Source organism: Xiphophorus hellerii, chromosome 2 (assembly GCF_003331165.1).
Source record: "Xiphophorus hellerii strain 12219 chromosome 2, Xiphophorus_hellerii-4.1, whole genome shotgun sequence".
Taxonomy (NCBI): domain Eukaryota; kingdom Metazoa; phylum Chordata; class Actinopteri; order Cyprinodontiformes; family Poeciliidae; genus Xiphophorus; species Xiphophorus hellerii.
The window spans coordinates 16,314,919-16,335,626 of NC_045673.1; the positions used below are offsets into that span (position 1 = coordinate 16,314,919).

The 20,708-nt window shown below is 37.8% G+C and overlaps 1 protein-coding gene across 1 annotated transcript in view; it reads right to left on the minus strand.

Moving 5' to 3' along the window:
* Positions 1-1,487: 1,487 nt before the first annotated feature.
* Positions 1,488-20,708, minus strand: part of abtb2b (ankyrin repeat and BTB (POZ) domain containing 2b) — a 43,153-nt gene continuing 23,932 nt past the window's right edge. Inside the window, 16 exon segments of the mRNA XM_032546780.1 lie at positions 1,488-2,509; positions 2,609-2,722; positions 3,671-3,739; positions 4,730-4,817; positions 5,886-5,988; positions 6,158-6,263; positions 6,351-6,529; positions 6,606-6,868; positions 7,412-7,547; positions 8,203-8,299; positions 8,691-8,792; positions 8,962-9,051; positions 9,300-9,465; positions 9,853-10,005; positions 14,496-14,706; positions 17,022-17,168. Of these exon segments, the coding sequence (XP_032402671.1) occupies positions 2,276-2,509; positions 2,609-2,722; positions 3,671-3,739; positions 4,730-4,817; positions 5,886-5,988; positions 6,158-6,263; positions 6,351-6,529; positions 6,606-6,868; positions 7,412-7,547; positions 8,203-8,299; positions 8,691-8,792; positions 8,962-9,051; positions 9,300-9,465; positions 9,853-10,005; positions 14,496-14,706; positions 17,022-17,168 (2,258 nt within the window). The 3' untranslated portion in view covers positions 1,488-2,275.

The window sequence follows — 20,708 nt, forward strand, 5'->3', positions numbered from 1 at the left end:
CATGGAGAATGCTGTGCTGTCCGCAACATGACCGGTTTGGCGGTGGGTCAGTAATGGTGTGGAGAGGTACAGTATGTCTTTGGAAGGACGCAATAACATCTGAGGTTGAGACCTTCAGACCCATTGTGAGACCACCTCTTGGTGCAGTGGGATCTGGGTTCCCGCGTGTTCCTCAGACCTGAATCCAATAAAGCACATTTGGGACAACATGTTTTGTTCCAACCACAAGCACCATTTTGCACTGCGGACTGTGCAGCAGTTGATTGATGCTTTAATCCAAATCTGGAAAGAGATCCCTCAGGAGAACACACACTACTAAGCCTCATTTGGACTTTTCTTGAGGAATTTCCACGGAAGTTGAATAAGCTTGCAATAGGATTTTCCACTTTCTTTTGAGTGTAATTTTAAATGCATACTACTGTGGGATAATATAGATGTACATTGATCATTTTTGCTATTTTGTTCTCGATGCTTTCAATTGAAATATTTGATTCATTGGGATCTAGAATGTTATTTTAGTGTTCCCTTTATTTAATTTTGACCTGTGTATCTCTTTTTCATAACCTTTCCTTTCTGGCTTTTTTATAGGGTATTTTTTATTTGTATTCTTAAAGGTTGGTGCATTTAAGAGACCACTGTTTTCAGGTAAGCCCACAAAGCCACGTATAAGTTGACAAAGTGAAGCAGGAGTTAAACCTTGATATGCCTCTTCAGATCATTATGGGTAACATAGTTTTTGTACCTTCCTGCATATTCAGGATATGCCCAAGGTATTATTTCAGTAGATTATACCCATGAGGAACCTGATCAGAAATCCGGACTTTATCAGACTTCTTTAATAGTGGATTCTTCTGCAAGCCCCCCTTGGATATGGAGTGTCACACTCTGTTTCCAGACTTATGTCCCCCCACTCCTCCCAATCTTATGATTCATATCTGATAAAAAGTGACATTCTGAATGTAAACAGACTGGTAAATCAACAAACTTCAACCATTTGTTTCTATTCATGTTGATATTTATGGTTTACAGTTAAGGACAATCCAGAATTTTGGGTGCTAAGGAGGTGTTGCATTTGCTCAGCTTGGTTTAATTATGCCCTTTCTGCATAGTTTTTATGTTCTCCTCGTTCATGTGTGGGTTCTCCGTTACTATGGCTTTCTCCCACAATACAAAAACATGACTTAGGTTAATTGGTCTGTAAACTGCCCTGTAGGGGTGAATGTGTGTGTGTTTCTTGATGACGGATGGGGGTCGGGGGTACCTGATGTATGAATATCAAGTTTAACTTTTAGATGTGCTGGTTTACCTTAACACAGCCTTGTAGAAATAAGAGCTCATTGATTCAAAATTAAGATTTTGTGGATTTTTTTTCCTTGCTGCTTTTCTTGTGAGAAAGCATTTGTTTGAATATGCATTTGCATTCCTCTTACAGGCTGTTGCAGCTGCTGCTTTCAGGTGAGTCCATACAACTACCATACTAAAAAAAGTTCCAGTCAAAGTCACAAGGTTTATTTCAGACAAAACATATTTTTCAAATCCTTCTGTTGTGGCTGTGTAAATATGGTAAACATCAAGATAAGCGTAATTACCCATTAGTATGCCTGCATAAACAGCTGAAGCATTTTTAAAATATTAATTAGCTTGGATTAAAATTGAAATAAAAGGGCATGCCTCATTAAATACTTTCACATCTTTTGTTCTCATTAAATAGAAAATGTCCATCCCACTTAGAAGTAAATGTCATTCTGGTCATACTTTAGTTAAAAAAAAAAAACAAAAAAAAACAATATAAAAGAGAACTTGCTTTTTAATATAAACATTTCCTTCACTACAGACTGGACTGAGCTTTCCTCCCACTCTGTATCTTCAGTCTATGGTTACTGTACATAGCTTCAGTCAAAACCCAGGAGTTGCTGCAAATTCCAGTCCTTTCATGATTTCCACTAGATGGCAGCAGTATTTTATTTTTGAAAGTTGCCTCTCCATTTAGGCTTCCTGAGCCTTAGAGAAAAAACAAAGCACAAACCACCCTTTTTGAAAAACTTACTGTTCGTCACAGTAACCGCCATCATGTAGTGCTTGGCACAAAATAACACTGTTCAGAGTCAACAACTGCCAAATCAGTCACTGTGCCCCACTGTACACAGTATTGCAGCATTTTCTCTGAAATGTGGTTCCTACAGAACCAAGCCACCTGTATTTACACAAAGCCTTCTTCTGCAACTTTCACACACTTGTTGCTTTTTGTCTTGTCTCATTGCAGCCGCTCACATCTTCAGACTTGAGATGAAATGTAAAGCGAGCGTAGACGCTGAGCCAGGATGGCCTCCAGCTCTTCCAGAGGTGAGTCACTGCGGCTGTGAGCCAGAGAAGAAGTGCAGTTACTCCCCTGTCGAGTGCAGTTGGTTCCTAGTAACAGGGTTCTGAAGCCGTCTTTTTCCAGCAGTGCCGGCATCTGCTGCAGGAAGAAACTTTCGCAACATGAACTCAGGTCCACCGAACCATTTGCCTGTTCAAGAAAAAAATAAAATAAATCATGTCTTAGCTGCTTACAAAATGTAGACTAGATTACAAAAGAGTAGCATAGCCTTCTCAAAACAGACATTACCTTGGCTGTCTTGTAGATGCTGACTGCATTGTCAAGGTTTATGTGCTTGGAGCAGATGAGCTCACAATGTCTTTGTAATGCCCCCAGCTGGAACTGATTAGCAGCCGACAAAAGCTGTAGGAAAAAATAAACAAACATAATTGTATACACTTTTCATAATCTTTTAGTTCATAAAACCACCTGGTTGTATCTGTAGTCGTAGTCTAGGCTTAAATTTATTTATTTTTGGCCAGTGGCATCCAGTTATAGAACAAAAAATTATAAGGAGCTAGATCAGTTTCACAAAGCTGCATGTGTTTGCATGTCCCCAGAAGCAGGAATACACAGAGCTGTTACTGCCTCCGGCTGATGAATATATCTCAGCAGTACCCAGAGATTTAAATCGCACTCATTAAAAACTTGCAAATATTTTTGAATTTTCCTGTACTTCAGAATACATATCTAATTTCAGTTCCTATAAGTATAACCTACATAAGTGAATGCTTTTTGATGATCTGCCATGACTAGATCAGGTTTAGGAGATATCAATTCTGGATCTAAGTTCGGTTCCTCCCAACAAGGTGGCATTTTGATAGTTGTTGATGGAATAAACAAGTCTATTTAGAATACAGATTGATTTGGTGCTTCGTTCTCCTCTTTTAGCAAGATAATACTGAATGAAAACATTTAGTCAATGAGTGTACAAATGAATTAACTTTCAAGTAAAACTGAATGTCCAACTTAATTTGAACTAAACTAAGGTTGAATGGTGAAAGAACACAGGCCATGAATTCACATTTCTTGTATTTATTTTGGCAAATGAGCCCAATTTCATGGAGTGAACTGGCATAAACTGGAGGAGCAAAAACATAAGTTTGATCATGTGCCTTTAGAAAATAGATTCATATGATCCACGTGTTCTAATGACCAGGTGTCTGTTCACCTAATATACCATAACATACTGTTCTGTGATCTCACAATGACTGTGTAGTAAAAATGTGGTTTTACATGAACATCTTTATCTCTCTGTGCAATTCAAGTCAATCTAATTAATATGATCTGAACCTTCAGTGCTGTTCTCACCTCCAGTAAGTCCTTCACATTTGTTTTCAGTGATTCTGTTCCTCCACAGTACAGGTAAGACATCATCATCTGTAGAGAGGTCAAATGTCTAGTTTAGCAACATTTCAGCATCACTATATCTAATTGTTTTGGCATGCGCAGGGAAAAGAGAGACTACACAGTAGAAAATAATTTCTTTCAAATGAAATTGTCAGATTAATGTTTTCTTTTGACTAAAGGAAACATTAGGACAGGAAGGCTGAAGGAATGTCAATAAGACACTTCTTGAAGCCATTGGACGTCAGTCTGGGGTTTATTTCATGTATAGCTCTTGTAGAGTCACGTCAAAGCGCCTGAATTACATCTAGGTCTGGTCTTTAACTGGATCTAGGAATTTATTTCTCATGGGATTTTCTTAGGCTCATTATTGTGCTCCAGGTTACAAATAGTGTTATTTCCCTTCAACATCCTCTGGTTTATGGTAGAATTAATGAATCTATGATAATCAGCTGGCCAGAGCAATGAATCTCCAAGCCCCATCATTTCCAGCTCTTCTTAAAAGTTGGTATGTGATTATTTTCTATTTCTGATTCAATTAAAAAGGATAGCAAGAAAATCAAACTGTGAATGTCTGTTCACCCAATAAATCATCAAAAACATTCTGGACAATGATCCTCCAATTACTTCCTGTTGTCTCCTTCATGGTTTGCACCAGTGGAAACATCCAGGTGTTGATTGTGTGATTCATGTAAAGCATAAAGTGTTTACTTTTTTTTTCCCAAAATTGCCATGTTTCCATTATTTTGTCAAATAATTTGCCAACTTTGGCAATTAAATGGAAATTCAGCTAATATTATGTACCACTGATGTGATTTTCAGAGATGATTATGAAAAATAATAAAAATAATCTCTGACTTTCCAGTATGATGAAAATCACATCAGTGGCTATGGACATATGGGAATTAACATAGGGACTGTATATTTTTTACAATTTTTTTTTGTTTTCAGTGCTAGAAATTAAAAGTCATAGGGTACCCTAATCTATATTTCAGGTTATTGTATCCTAGATATTTTTCATACCTGGAAAATATGGTACTTGACATCGCTGATCTCAATTTCTTTGCTGGGGCTTCCATCTGATCCAGAGGATGCCAGCAGAGATTTGAATCTAAAAGGAAAAAAAAAGTAGTTTTATCCATGTCCAATTAGGTTTTTCTCTAAAACCCTCAAGTAAATTAAATGCACTGAGAAATTGGTTGCTTTTAGCTTGATTGGCCCTCACAAGTACCAACTGGTCAGAAACCTAAAACATAAGCTCAACCAGGTAATATTGTTGACATCTCTTTGGTGTAGATGCTGTAACAGAGTTAAGCAACAATAAATGGAGCACAGCTATAAAAACAAATTCAAAAGAAAATAATTTTGACATGTTGGGATATGTCTGCAGTTCTTTCAAGTTACAACAGAGACTGTCAACGTATAATAGAGCTGAACAGTGTAGAGAAAAGTCAGAAATTCTCCGTTACTGGAATATGTCCAATTTGGAAATCTCAGTTAGGGGAAGTCTTTAACCACTAAAGCGTAGGTTCCCATTTGTGGTTTTCAGTGAACTGTCCTGCATATTTTATTTGTTTCCCTGCTGCTACACACATGGCTTAAATGAAGGGGTGATAAAACTGAGTTCTGATCTTTTAAAAAGCCTGACCTGCTGATTCAGATTTTGGCCGATACCATTTTTTCTTGTCTGAAATGTTGCTAAATAGAAAGTTGTTGAGATGGCAACAGTGGGGTAACTATAGTTAACTGTAAATGTGCAGACACGACCTGGTGGGCCAGTCTGTTGGTCAAACCTCTCTCACTGGAGAACAGAAGAGGGCCGTGGATGATTTTTAAGACTTTGCTAACCTTAACCCTTTGATAATTTCACTAAAACATGCAGGACATTAGGTCCCAAGGGCTACGGTTGGGAATCTCTACTCTAGGGAAGACAAACAGAGGCTACAGTTTTAGAAAAGTACTAAAAGGTTATTTTAAGGGCAGTTTCAAACTGAGCTCTTCGATCATTTTGTTCTTCCTTAAAAATAACTTTTACAGTGACTCCTTTCACAAATGTATTACATGTCAGTCAAGAAGGCAACAATAAAAGAAATTTGAATACATTTTGGCAGATGAAAACTCAAACAAAATTCTGCTAAAATTAATGTATATCTGCAAAATGAAGAGTGGTTGCACTTACTTGTCAGAAGCAGTTATCAGAAGGACTTTGTGTCCATAAAATGGTTTTCCCTCCACCAAAAATGTCACATCTGACATGTCTGGGTTGTTCAGAAAGAGTGGATCTGTAAAGATCAGATTAACAATATGTAAATGACTCAGATTTAAGCCCATCATATCTTAGTTTCAATGTAATAATAGTTTATTATATTTTTTGGCAGCATTGTTTAAAATTCATATTTTAGGACGGTGAACTACATTGATTCATACAGTCATTAATCAAAGCTTTCTCACCCAACTGAGCTGAAAGAGACGCCTTCATCTCAGGGATGGCTGGAAGTGGTGCTGAGCCAAAACAGTGACTAAAAATAGCTGCCAGCTGCTGTATAAGGGCATCGTTCTGAAAGAAAGAACAGAAGATCAGGATTATTTCTTATTCTGAAGACTGAAAAGTAGTAAACATGACAGGCTTCATGTTTGACAATACCTTGGTGGTTCGCAGGATAGTGAACATAAGGGGCAGGCCCGTGGTGACAAGTTCATCACAGTAGTCCTCTTCTCGGACTGTGGTAAACTCTCTGAGAAGAGAGAGGATGGCCCCCGTCTTGGACTGCTGATGGGCACAACGAAGAGATTCCAGCCACACATGTAGTTTCCATGGCACACCTAATTAAAGATAAGTTTTGTTTTAGAAGCATAAATAAACAAAAGTCCTGTTGTCTTATGGCTATCTGAAAGGTACCCATTGCATGAAGCTCCATTGTGACATCAAGATATCCGTGCTCAGCACTGTAGTAGCTAGCTTCTTGAAGAGCCTTCATCCTGGCCTTGCAGAGCTTGGGTATGTCTGCCTCCTGCAGTGCTGGACTGCCATTGGAAGGTGTTGGAAGATAAGGACACATCCCTGGAATTTCATTCTCCACTCCTTCTGCTAAGATCTCCTCCAGAGACAGGACATCCTCTTTGATCTGCTGGGGTTGAGTCAGTAGCTTTCTCAGCACGTTTCTGTTGGAGGAAGGAAACAACAAGCACTAAATCAGTTATCAGTGCTAAATGGTAAAACATACTTAAATTTCTGTGACCCTGTGATCTATGCGATTAGATAATCCATCACTCTTAGTGTGGAATGTGAAGTGTTGAGTCTACACAGAGTTCACATGAACACACAGCAAACAGGTGGAGAGGATCACTCTACCAGTTGGTTTTTAAAAACAAATTGACAACACAACCCCCTGCTCACTATGCACAATAGATACAATGCATCTTCACTCATAGTGAACTTAAAAATAAAGTTTCAGTTAAACAATATTACATATAAAATTAAAAAAAGACAGTTATTACAAAAATGTTATGACTTATGGCCTTCAGAAGGAGTCTAAGCCACAATAACTCATTACTAAAGACATTAGCTGATCAGAGAGCATTGTAAGTTGAGTGGACGGAAAAAAGTGTGGTAGGATAAAATATGAAAATACAAACAATTTTTAGTTTCTGTTTTGAATTGAAGTACTGAAAAAAAGTACTGTCTCAAAATGAAATGCGACAAACCTGTGTCCATGTGCAGCAGCATGACTGAAGCAGTTCATGTCTTCATAAAGAGATGAAGTAAGAGCATTTCCATCGTGGCTCCTTGATAAGGGGTCAGCGCCACGTCCCAGGAGCAAAGTCACCATCTCATAGTTACCTAAGAAACACATAAGCACCTATCAACTTCTAAACACATTTCATTAAAATCAACTAAAAACTTAGTGTTGAAATTTTAGTTTTTCTCCAATTACGTTATTTTTTCTTATATACTCAATGTTTACTTTCCTGAGATCAGTGTATCGCAGTTTACATTAGATTCATAAACCAGCAGCACATTCACATTAAGGCGTTTGCTCACTGTCACTGCAGCTATGTGTGGACCATGTGTCTTTTACTACACTGTATGGCTTTCAGATGATCCTGTGGAGGAATGTGGGCCAGAAGGGACTAAACTACTGCAGGCAGCATTTCTTTTTTCACCACACTTTCATTTTACACTCTAATTCCACTAATCCCTCCTTTCCCCTCCCACTACCCCTACACATTCACAACTTAGTGGTCTATGGGAAACGTACGTAGTACTGTGTGATATTGGATACCAATGAGTTATTAGATGTTTCACAAAAAGACAACAACCTTTCTCATTAATTTACCTTCTTACAGCTGTTTTGCATGTAGTGTATGAAAAAAATACTGGCAATGAATCAAATGAGAACACAAACATGTCCATGTTTTTGTTCTCATTTGTCATGCACATAGGCAGCACTCCAACATGAGCTATGCTTTGAGCTGAAGTGTCTGCGTTTACCCACCTGCTGCAGACGCCAGCTGCAACGGAGTGTCTGCTGTGGTCTCCTGACCATTTCGGACTGCTGCCCCCTCCACATTGGCTCCCGCATCCAACAGAAGCTGCAGACAAACGTCACATCCATTTGTTAAGCATGTCTTGAAAGTAGATTAAAAGGACACTAGTTTATAAACGAGGTATAGCAAAGTGGTTAATTGTGCTGATAACAGCACATGTGAGAAGATGTTTTTGTTCACCAAAAGCATAAATTTTTTGAAAATGTTTGTTTTTTTAAAAAAAATAGAGGTTGAATTTACAGCTCATAAAAGTTTGTTTTTTTATAGTACGAGGGAACACATTAACAGGTATTTTAACACTGTTTTGTCAGATCTATGGTTAGATAGACAGGTCTACAGCAAATGGTAAAAGTGGAAATTAGAATAGACTAAGAAAACACCATTCAGTGGAATTTTAATATAACACTAAGGATGCTAATATGTGTATATGTTGTACCTGCACTACAGGGATGTGTCCATGCAACACTGCGAAGGTGAGCGCTGTCCAGTGTCGACTGTCAGGATGTACAGAAGGATACTTTGGGGAGTACAATGGAACCTGCATATACAGAACAGATTAGAAAAGGATAAATTCTTTCAAGGCAAAGACTGGAAATGTTTACACGCATAATCAGAGTGGACTTTGGATGCTGTTTTTGCAAATACGTCTGTTGACAAATTGTTTGCAAATACATCATAAAGGTTGAGGACATCTGTTCTTTATTTACCGCCACATCAAGGTTGGCTCCAGCATCAATCAGCATCTGGACAAGGGCCTCATCTCCAGCTGCACAGGCATACATCAGAGGGGTCATACCCTGAATGACGAAAAGGAAAACTGCAAGATTAGGCAAAAAAGAAAGCCATTTTTTTTTATGCATGCAAGCTTTCCTGCCTTCAGGTGAAATTACTTTGAATTTGATGAAAACTGGTGTACTTTTATAAAGAAGCCCTGATCCACAGCTGATTTGTTCTTAACTTATCCACAAAAAGATAACATTTAAATCAGTGCATCTACATGCACTTGTATATGAATCCTAATTACTAAGTAATTAAGTGCTCATACCTGGTCATCCATGCTGTTGACCCCATCTGGCCTGAGCAGGTCAATAGCTTGACCAATGAGATCAGTGCGTCCACAATTGAGCATTCGAAAACCCAAGTCCAGGTTGAATTTATCTATGGCAGCTTTGGAGTCCAGACGCTTGAAGGAGCTAAAGCAACACTCCGGCCTTAAAAGGAATCAAGATTTATGCACCTTATTAAAGGAATCAAGATTTATACACCCTATTAAAAACCTTTTATAACCACCAAGTGGCTCATGCTGACCATATGTTAACATGAAATGTTTTTCTACAGAAATAAACTGTACGATAACACTATGCAGCCAGTGTGTAGTTACTGGTCTGCTTCTCACAGCCTCTGCTTTTTAAACATAAAGCTGAATCAGTTTACAAGTGCAAAGGTAAAAGACAATACATCCGGAGACATAGCTTTAAGGTTTTTATCTTCTGCTTTTTTTTTTTTTTTAGGTCAGACAAATTGAAGTATATATGAAATATTAATTGACTCAACAATAATTCAATTCATAAAAGGACAGCAGTTATCTGTTGATTTACTTCAGTTGTCTTGGTTCACAGTCAAGTCCAGGAAGGAGGAGCCTGGCGGTCTGTCTGACATCATCACTGTCCACCAACAGACTCTTGCGATGCTCGGCATGAACTATGGCCACTCTCATCCACTCCATCAAAGGCGGCAGCAGCATAAATGGCCTAAAAGAAAAGATCATTCATCTTTGTTGATCTTGAAATAATAATTAGTAGTCTTTAAAGCTGTGTTTGATTTCAAAGTCAAAAGCTTAGATGTGTACCAACCAGGCGTTCCGATAAAAAACTTTGAGTTTGAAGATTTTGTAGAAGATTACACAGATTTTGCAGAAATAAGGATGATTGTATTGTTGTAGCTATGTCTGTGACGTTCTTAAATGCATCTGGATTAAACACACCCTTTTGCTTTGTCTGTTTGTCTTCATCCTCCTCCGTCTGATTGAGCAAGAGATGATGTGGTCCTTAGTAATCCAATATCCAGCCAGTTATCTAGTGTTAAGCCTTTTTGTCTCCACCTTGCTTTGACCATATGTGCATAGAGTATGCTTGTGAACAATAGCGTTTTACCTGTGAATGGGATTGTTTGCTTTTGGTCCTTGAAGCCTCAGTGACATTTTGTTAATGGTTGCATGAACACTGCCATTGTGCTATCTTAAGTTACTGGCAACTGTCTTACTCCTGCTGTGATGTTTATTCTAAGTGAGCTTACATCTGTTCTGGTGTGATCCAGGGTTCAATGCAATTCATGAATACGCCTCCATTTGTATTCATGAACTGCATCGAACCCTGCATTGTGCAGCTGTAGCTAACAAGGACTGAAAGTCTTGCAGTATTATTAATTTTGAATATGACTGCTTAGATGACATCAAAATCTCTAAGCAAAGTGTAATATTTTGGTTTTAACTGACCTTTGGCAGATTTTTTCCTAAAATATCCAACAGATCAAAATGCATTTAAATACCTGCAGTTAGTCTGACATGAGCACTGAAGTCTTTTTTTAGATTTTCTGTCAAATGCTGTTTTGTCAGTAGCAGATCAGTCAGGAGGGGTCTCACCATCAGCCAGGCCTGACTGTGAACAAGCAGACTGGGAACTGATGAGCTCAAGAAGGAGGGAGGGGGTGTTAAGTGTAGCTGCTGGGTGCATATAATTAAGGTTTAAGTGTTTGGGAAACCGCTAGGAAGCAGGTGGGATATGTCAACGTGAGGCAAGGGGGTTGGGAGGCAGTCTGCCACTTTTTGGATAGTGCTGCAGGCATAGAGTGATAAGAATGCCATGTTTCTGAGGAGAGAAGGCCCTATAGGTTTGGGAATCAATGTTTATAGCTCTCTTAATGGGCTCCACTTAACACAAATTGGATTTTGCAGGTGGATGTATTTATTCATTTCTACATTTATTTTTTTCTTTTAAAAACAGCACTTGGAGTGCAAATTCTTTATTGTGTGGCTCTTTCCAGGCAAATTCTAAGCAAGTCAACTAAAACAAAACTGAACCATCTCCAATTTAACATACTTAGCTATTTGCACTTTGCACCCACTGCTCCAGAGATTTGACATTAAGATCTTTTACCAGTAAAAGATCTTAATGTATCTATTTAGAAATGCATGTTCAGCAGATGCAGCTCGTCTTCTCTTATAAGTACCCCCCATCTTTCTTTCCTCTTCCTCTCATTAAACTCTTCACATGACCGCTGCGCTAGGTTGTGCCCTTAAACCTGAAACAAAAACTGCAGCTTTGTCAGAGATTAGATTAACATCAAAGCCTTGATGGCAGTTAACACTGAAACTAGATAGCACCCACAGCTAGCCTTGTGACCCGACATGCTGAGAGCCAAGCTCTGATAGATGCAGATGATGGATTTACACAGACTAACATGTACAAACTTTCCCACACCTGCAAATATAAACATTGGCTTTGAATTATTGCACTTCGTCAATCATAAAAGAATGATTAGCTGAAATAATACGCAGGTGTTTTTACTTTTCATGCAGGACAGATTGGAGTTCAAACATTTGTTGATATATCCAGTAGGGACTAAAACCTAAAGCTTATTAATTTAAATATTTACATGCCATCTTCTCTTAATCAAATTAGTAGCAATATGACAGACAAGTTTAATCACTCATCTAAAAGCTACATACGATCTTCTTTTAATCTATATTTGAAAACAAGAATCATAAAATATATCTTATCAATTATATTTTATTAGTGCTCTAATCTACCCTTTAATAGTAAAGGAGTGTCTTTAGTCATTTGAACACAGGATGATTAATAATTTCTATTCAAACATTGTGCAAAATCAAGCATATGCTCAGACCAAAGTGTTTGCCCTTCTACGTTTCATGTAGTTTAATAGTTATCACATACAGCCATGCAGCAGCTTTATATGGGACCAAAACGAGTCAGCTCTTGTAGTAAAAGAGAATCTGCTGTTAGTCTCTCACCAGGCTCCCTATAACATTTGATGATGCGGCCCACACAGATTCTGGCAGTTTTGAGTTCCTGCCAAAGATTTTATAAAGTTTCCAATAGAGGGTGGGTCAAAGAGATCAAGAGGCCCTCTGTAGCAGAGAACTCTGCAGCATGAACAGACTTTACCATTGTAATCACTACCAGGTTTGCACTGCCATAGCCTACCACCTGAGTTGGCTTTGTAACATTTGCAGACTGTGTGCAGTGAAGAAGGGCAAGTTTCCCTCTAGCAGATGCTTTTAAAGAAAAACAGAATGTTCAAATGTTTAGAAAGAGGGCTATGGTTTTATTCTGCTCACATAAACCAGTGTGATATACATTCAACATTAAAAACATCTAAGGATTTTGAAGAAACGGCCAGGATAGGAAAAGAGAGGGGAAGTTTTACTGGTCTGTTTTCTTTGATGCTAATGAGAAGTCCACCTTAGCACACTTATACTGTGTATGTTCACTATTAAATGTATCAGAACCAGATGGTCTCATCTCTTTCCCCTTAAACACATGCATATGGTCTAAACACTACTAAGAGAAGATGATGCATCATAACTTTCTAATACTAAAATACCTCAATAATGTGGACAAAACTTACAAATAGAAATTATTTGCTAAATGTACACTAATTAACATTCTATTTTAATATGTGGGTGCTTTGGAAAAGTACCCACGCCTTAGATTTAAAGTCAATTAGTTAACCTTAACACAGAAAGAAAAACAGTACATCTTTTCCCAGACTCGAGGACAAATGCAGACATGGTGCAGGTCCTTATCGTTTACATTTATTAACCTTCTGAGAGATTTACACCGTGGCAAAATGAATCTGTTCATTCCAATTAGTATTTTAACACATTTTAAAACAGATGACTTTTTGGCAAGTTTATACTCCCTGTTGCCTGTTGAAATCAAACAGCAGAAAATATAATTTCTTTGACATTAAAGCTATAGTTTAAATATGAAAGTCATTTGCAAATAAAAGAGGCTTAAAATCCAATTGCAAAAATTATGTGCAAATATCCAGAGAGTGCAAATATTTTCCAACTGCCTTTCTAGATACTCTGTACTTAGAAATGTTTAACTAAACCTAACTTAGAGTGGAATTAAGGAGACAGAATTACAGAGCACACATGCTTCTTTAAATGCCTTAAATCACCACTGATCTGCCTAATTTACACCTCAGGGTGCTTTTAAGTCATCCTTCAACCCAACTTAACACCTGGGAGCATTTTCTCCTAGTAATTAACTTAAAAAATAACACTTAAATGACCAGAGGGCAATATGATTAGACATAGATTAAAAAATACGAGTTTCCAGTGGAAAAGCTACTGATTTAATTTTAGAACTAAAGCAGTAATTTCAGAGGTTTAAGGGTTTTTCTATTTGCTGTGGATAAAACTGTGGCTTTAGTTAGATCTCCGTTAAACTCATTACAAAACCTCTAATCTCTAATTCCACTAAGTAAATGTATGAAAAGAAAAATCTTGAAATAACATTTAAACCTCTTAAACCTTTTTTCACATTGTGGCACTTTACGTACAAACCTCAATGTATTTTTGTAGATTATTCTTTGTAAAATACCCAAGTGTAGTCAGATTGAATGGAGAGAAGGCAGATGGAAATTAAGAGCCAAGGTCTGGTATCAAGCATCATTGTTTTTTCCATTGATACTCTTATTTATGGCTTCTGTCAAATAATCTCAAGTTTTTTGCAAACCATAAACCAAAGATTATGGTTGTCTTCCGTAATTGGTCTGTAATTCTATCCATCTGCCCACTAGTTCTTCCCAGCTTTCCTTTCCTTGCTGAATAAAAGCATCCCATAGCATTACGCTACCACCATCATGTTTCACATATCAGACAGTGTACTCAGCGCAGCATTCGGTTTTCTCTACACACAGTGCTTTGATGTAGGCCAACAAGCTTAGCTTCAGAAGCATCTGATCAGGACTTCATCTCACATGTTTGCCAAGTTTTCTAAATATTTATTTTGAAACTGTTCTTAGTCTTTCACATAAAATAAAAATAAAAAATACATAGCATGATAAAATGTTGCAATACTCAAGGGTTCTTAGTGCTTTGGAAAGGAAATGTATGTGTGTAAAACTTAAATTTCAATCAAACCCCAAGTTTAATTTTGATATTTAATAGCATGTTACATCCTGGCAGAGTTCAGTCAGCCATGACTCCTACCTCTCTTTGCTAAGAGCCATGCGTGGGGGATCCAGGTTGGGATTCTCCATAGACTCCATTTGTGGGCAACGCAGGAAGTAGTAAAGGGTGTGGAGGGCGTCAGGCGACCAGGACACAGGCTGCTGGGCTCGGGCGTGACGGGCAGGGCTCTGTCCTGGACGCATTGAGCTGAGACGCTGCATGTGGTGCATGGCACGGGATACCAAGTCACCTGGAACAGAGCAAATACAACAACACTGAACATCAGATAAAACATTTGATCTAATTTCTCAATTCCTGGGAGATGTGCAAAATGCTGAGTAGTAGATAAAAAAGTATAATTGGAGTTAAGTGTTTAGACTCTGTGGTCTTCCAGTCAGACCGGATTTCCTCCTTTCCTGAACAACTTTCCTCCATGTCTTAAATGAACTCTGCCATTAGTAGCGTCATTATCAGTAAGCAAAGCCAGACAGCCAGTCTAAAACAGTCATTCATCTTTAATCACTGAGGGGGTTAATGGGAGTATAGACAGCTGATCACTGGCTCTAATGAACTGTTCAACTGTTTATTGCCAGAACAATTAGATCACTGGAGTCAGCATATAGATCTCAGTTTCAGTCATAAAAAAACAGATTTGTTATATAAAATCTACAATTTTATCTAAACTAGTCTTTATAAAAACATTTAAGAAAAAAAGCTCCATTATATAAACTTAGTGGGGAACGGTCAGCATTTAGGAAAGGCTTGCTTAGATAACAGGAGGGAGAAAAAAAAACAATCAGAAAAAAAGAACAGGAAAATGTGATAAACCTTCTACATACTGTTGGGAGACCACAGCCACTGTAAGAAAAGGACTAATCACACATCAGCATTACACAGGTTAAACTTGGGACAGAGTTACATTCATTTAAAATTATTATCCTCAGGTTAATGTTTAGGCACATGTTCGAAGGCACAACGAAGTTCTGTGTCCAAAGATGTAGAGTTCAGTTGTATGAGTGTGTGTTAGTCTATGCTAAGAAGTTCTTCTGGGTTCCACCATGGGGGTAAGGCTGGGTTATACTGACCAAAACAGACCTCATGTAAAGCTGAAGGGCCTCCTTTGTGCTAACCAGGACCAAATATCCCTCCAGGAGGGCTCACTGGAATTCCTGCACTACATGGAGAGCTTCTCTCTTAGATTCCAGTCTACATTTTCCCCCTCAACTTAAACTTAGCTCCAGACAGACATGAAATGCCAATTCTTGAATTATAGATTTCACCCAAAGTCTTGTAATAGCCACAAAGTCTTTTTTTTTTATGCACATTGATATACGTCATCTCTAGAATATTTTTGATGTATGCAGAATGTTTGTGTCTATGACAATATCAAGTGCAGAAATCTATCTCTACAGACGTTTCTCTGATTGGAACCAAAGATTTCAGACAGGCAAAGTGCCAAACCTGCCGTATTTCTGTTGTATGTATGTGAAGGGACATACACGTGTGTGTATGTTTTTTAGTGAATGTGTGTAGATGCCAGCCCTATCCAGATTTACCCCGTTTCACCCCACCAGAGAGAAGTGGCACAAAGAGGCCACTGAGTAGAAGTGAGAGAAAGAGCGTGTCTGTACTTTCTTAATGCCTCACTATAACGGCGGCAACGTATGAACGTGGCCTTGTGCTGCAGGAACAAATGACAGAGTGTTAGTTCATTTGGAGTAGGAAACTTATCCCTCACCAAAACTATCCTCCATCTCTTTTCCTCTCTCCCACCCCTAACAACATCAGTTTTCACCTTTCTACCTTTCAATCATTTTCCCGTAGAACCTTTACCCTCCATATAACTAAACCCTCTCCTATAAATCTATTTTGCTGCCTCAAGCTACACCCCCAAACAATATAATTTCCTCTCAATTATTAATAAGTCATATTTCTGCTCTTTATCACAACCAAATCCTTTGCAACCTACAGCTTACCCCCCTCCACCATCACTATGAATGCTTAATTTGCTTAGGCCTTCATAGTCCTTACTCACATGGAACTGTGCTACAAAGATTTTGTTTAAGATAGGTCAGATAAATAAAAAATTTATCTGAGACAAAGGTATCTCACTGTATTGCTCTTTTTGAGTAAAAGTGCTTAAATCGGGGTTTATAAAATCTCTATATGGTGTCCAAACTAAACCATGACCCAAGAAGGATCAAATATGGGGACAGTTTATTTGGCAAGTTAGTCTCAGAGGAGAAACACGAGCTGGATTCAAAATATTTATGTAATACATTATACCATAGCAACAGTATTTATAATGTTCTGGTTTTTTACTTTTGATTTGCTTAGATCAGTGCATTCTGAAAGTCAATTATGAACACAGTAGTACAATAATTTAGGATTGAGAATTTGTAAAGGGTTTTAAAATGTATGTTTTTATTCAAGGAAATTTGTCGTTTTGTGTGTCATTACCTAAACAACTTCCAGAATTTTTTTTAAACTTACATGCTAACTGCAAACAAAAAAAAAAAATATGTAGAAAGTCTGACAGGTGTAAAAGTGATTATTTTTACTCACTGAGCTCTGAGATGCTTCCCACACAAGTGGCCAGAAGAGATTGTTCCAGTGTTCTCAGCTCCAGCTGGGCGTAAGCATCCTCTCTACTGTCCACAGTCTGCTGGTTCTCTGTGTACGGACTGAAATGGGCTGGGAGTGACAAAACACCTACAGATGCAAAGACAAAAACTTTCATGTAATTTCATGTGATGGACCTCACAAAGAAGCAGACTATGTTCAAGAGGAAGGACAAACATTTTCAAAATTTAAACTGAATTCTGAAATTTATATTTAAGCAATTTTACTTTGGTACAACTAAATGTTCCTTAAAAGTCACAATAAGTAAAATATATAGATAAATAGTGTCCGCCTTTAATGTCAGTAACATGACAAAATGCTGAATTTGTAATCTTGCCAAAATGTAATTCACATTCCAAAGACAAGATAAAAAAAAACTCAGTGAAACTGAGGACATGCTTTCTTTCATGTTCATGGGGCAAATAGAAAATATGCATAGTAGCATTGAGCACAGAATGAAACAAATAGTTCTCTGAAAAGAATCCAATGCCAATATATTTCACATTGTAGAGATAACACTTTACACTGCATGTTTTTTTAACCTACTCTTGTACTTTCAAGACAAAATGGATGTGTTGCCAAACAAGCATGTCCAGCAGGTTAAATAAACCAAGAAAACATAATAAGCTTTATCCTGGTCAGTTGTGGCATTTCCTATTTGAATTGAACCCCTGAGGGCTCAGGAGCCCAACCCATCTTTCAACTTACTTTTTTAAGTAAACATTTCTACAGTAAACACCAGAACTATATTTAAAAGAACTCTTTCTTAAAAGGAATCTGTTGCAATCAGTCAGATCAGATTTGCCCTACGTGACCTCCTACTGTGAGTCTACACTCAGGCAAAGAGATAAGATCCTCTTTACATAACTTGAAGATGGCATCTTGTTCTTTCACTGCTGTAATTGTCTTCCTGATACAAGATAAAAGTAGCAACCAATGACGAGAAGACAGACTTCTATTTTTTTTGCCTCTTTGTATTCCTCTACCTCCTTTTTGTTTGCTTTTCTGCACAGTGCGTGTATAAACCAGGCTGTGTTGTAATCTGATGTAGATCAAACCGTTTAGTGTGCTTGGTGAGCTGCCTGAAGGACAACTTTTTTTTTTTTTTGGCTCCAGAAAGAAGCACATACTTTATGCCATGCAGGACAAAATGAGTGGGGTAGAGCTGGGGATAATAAAGAGAAGAAGAAAAAAGGTTTCTGATAGTATTTATGATGCACAAAAAACAGCTGCTTCATTTTTAACTTCCACCTCTGGATATTGTCCCTAAAATTATATTCTCATGCGTTTCTGGTCCATGGTATGATGTTACTCTCCATAAAGGAGACATTGTTTCAAAACGCTGATGAGAAAGGAAACAAGAAAACGATGTACCGCATACCTTTATAAAGACAACAGCAGTGGATTAGATGAGAAACTTCAAAAATGAAAATCAAAGTAACTCAATTACAATATTCTCAGTAGCATTGGTCTGCTGTCAAAGACTGTTCAGTCTCATTCAAAGTAACACTGCATCTATTTTTGCATACTTGTATTTTCATTGCAAGTATGCAATTTATACAATGTGTATCTGATTTATACAATGTGCTAGAAACACACAATAGATACATAGTTTTTAAAAATAAAGTAGAAATCTCAAATTGGCTAAAGTTCATTCAGATTGGATTTATAGCATTTAACTGCATTTTTTAAGCTTTCCCACCAATCCTCAATTGCATTTAGCCTTTGACTGGGCCATATTCAGGGCCATATTCAATTTGTTTTGATTCTACAGCATTCCATTGTTGCTTTGGCTGCATGTTTAAGGTCACTTCAAGTGAAGCAGCTGAGAATACCGACATGCAGTCAGCAGTGAACGCACACATATCCTCTACTGGCATTCAGAACAAAAGAACTAAGAAATTTGAGGAAAATACTTAATATAAATCATCATATATGCGGTACCAAAGCAAAACCTGTGATAATGTAAATACAACTCCAATTGATTCTTTTAAAACCTACGGGTAAATGTCAGTTTTTCCCACAGTACCAATCCTCTAGTTTCTTCACCACTGAACCCCAGTCTGCGTCATTTGGACCTTATTTTGGTCTGCAAGCCAACCAGGGCCTGTCCCCACCACCACTAATACTAGCAGCTCCTCCAATCTGCACATCATTTTTTGGCACTTCTGAGCATACAAGGAAGCGAAGGGAGGTGGTGACCATGTCGAGCTTTTTGGAAATGGAATGAGTCATCCAACTAAGGGGGAACTTGGAGAAAAGTAGTTGGACTGAGTTGTGTAAGGCAGAGGTTCGAGACAAGTGACACGAGGGATTCATTCCTCTGAGGCTATTATGATTCCATTTCTGAGGTTGACCCTGCACATGTCATGTGGGAATCTCAGCTGCAAATCACAGCTGAAACTTACCACAAAGCCTGTGGCAGTTTTACACACCCATCCAAACTTCTCTCCCTCAAGCCATTTCATCTTAACTTAGCCCAACAGGGTTATTACCAAGGTTAGTATACATTTCCAATGTATTTGTTTTCACACAATTTTTCTATGCAACAAATACATATCTAGCAACAACATAAATGGGAAATGATTACTTCTTCAATTGAGTTACTGGACATGAGCACAGGAAAGCTTTTTTTTGTAAAATTGTTAAACAGATCAAGTTCCTTACTCACTAAAACTAGAATAAATTGTAGCTTACAAGTTTGTCCTAAAAATGCAACTTTCTTTATCATTTTTTTAAAAGACAGAAAAAAACATTTTAAAAAGTAAATTCTTCATGAGGCGATGTTCCACTGCTTTTTCACCACATCACTATGCTGTATCACTTTGTTGCTAGTGAATTATCTTATGTTATCTCTCAAGTCACCTTTTGTCTAACCCGACTCATGCGTGGGAGTGTTGTTAGATTAGATAGCTAGACTATCGGGAATGTTTACACTTCTCATATCAGTTATTTGGGTTGTTATCACCATTTATTTTTCCAGAGAACCACACACTTGTCTCATTTTGAAAAGGACATTAATCGATACACAAAGTTTTCTTTAATGTGTGCTGGAATAGCACAAACTAAATCATGATCCTCATCTCAGCATCAGTGTGGGAATACTGCTAGGATAAAGTATTTGTTAGGCTATTGTATCCCAGGAGCCATTCAGTAGCACTGCTCGTCAATAAAATACCTTTTACTCACACCTTAAGTATATACTAGTATGGTAATTAAGGATTTAAAAAGCTCTGGGAGAACGCTGGGAATACTTAAGGTGAAAAATGTGAAACAGTAGAAGAAAGTAAAGAGCAAGTGGTATATTTTTCTAGACTGTGTAGGTACCCTGTTGCTACTTTTCAACAACATGTCTCAAGTTTTATGTTATGTTTGTCGTTTTTGTTGCCAAATTCTTTTCCCACCCACAAGCCATACTTACTTTGTTTTGTCTACCAACGAGTAAGTGTGTCTAGGGCAGAATGATGCAGTCATGCTAGCTTGCTTAGTGAACTCAAGGAAAACTGTCACTCAATTCAAAGTGAGACAGAGGAACAATATAAAAGCAAAAAACGCATCAACACATTGCCATTTCTTCTTTAACAGCCACCTCATTCATTACAGAGTGGACAGATCAAAGCATTCAGGAAG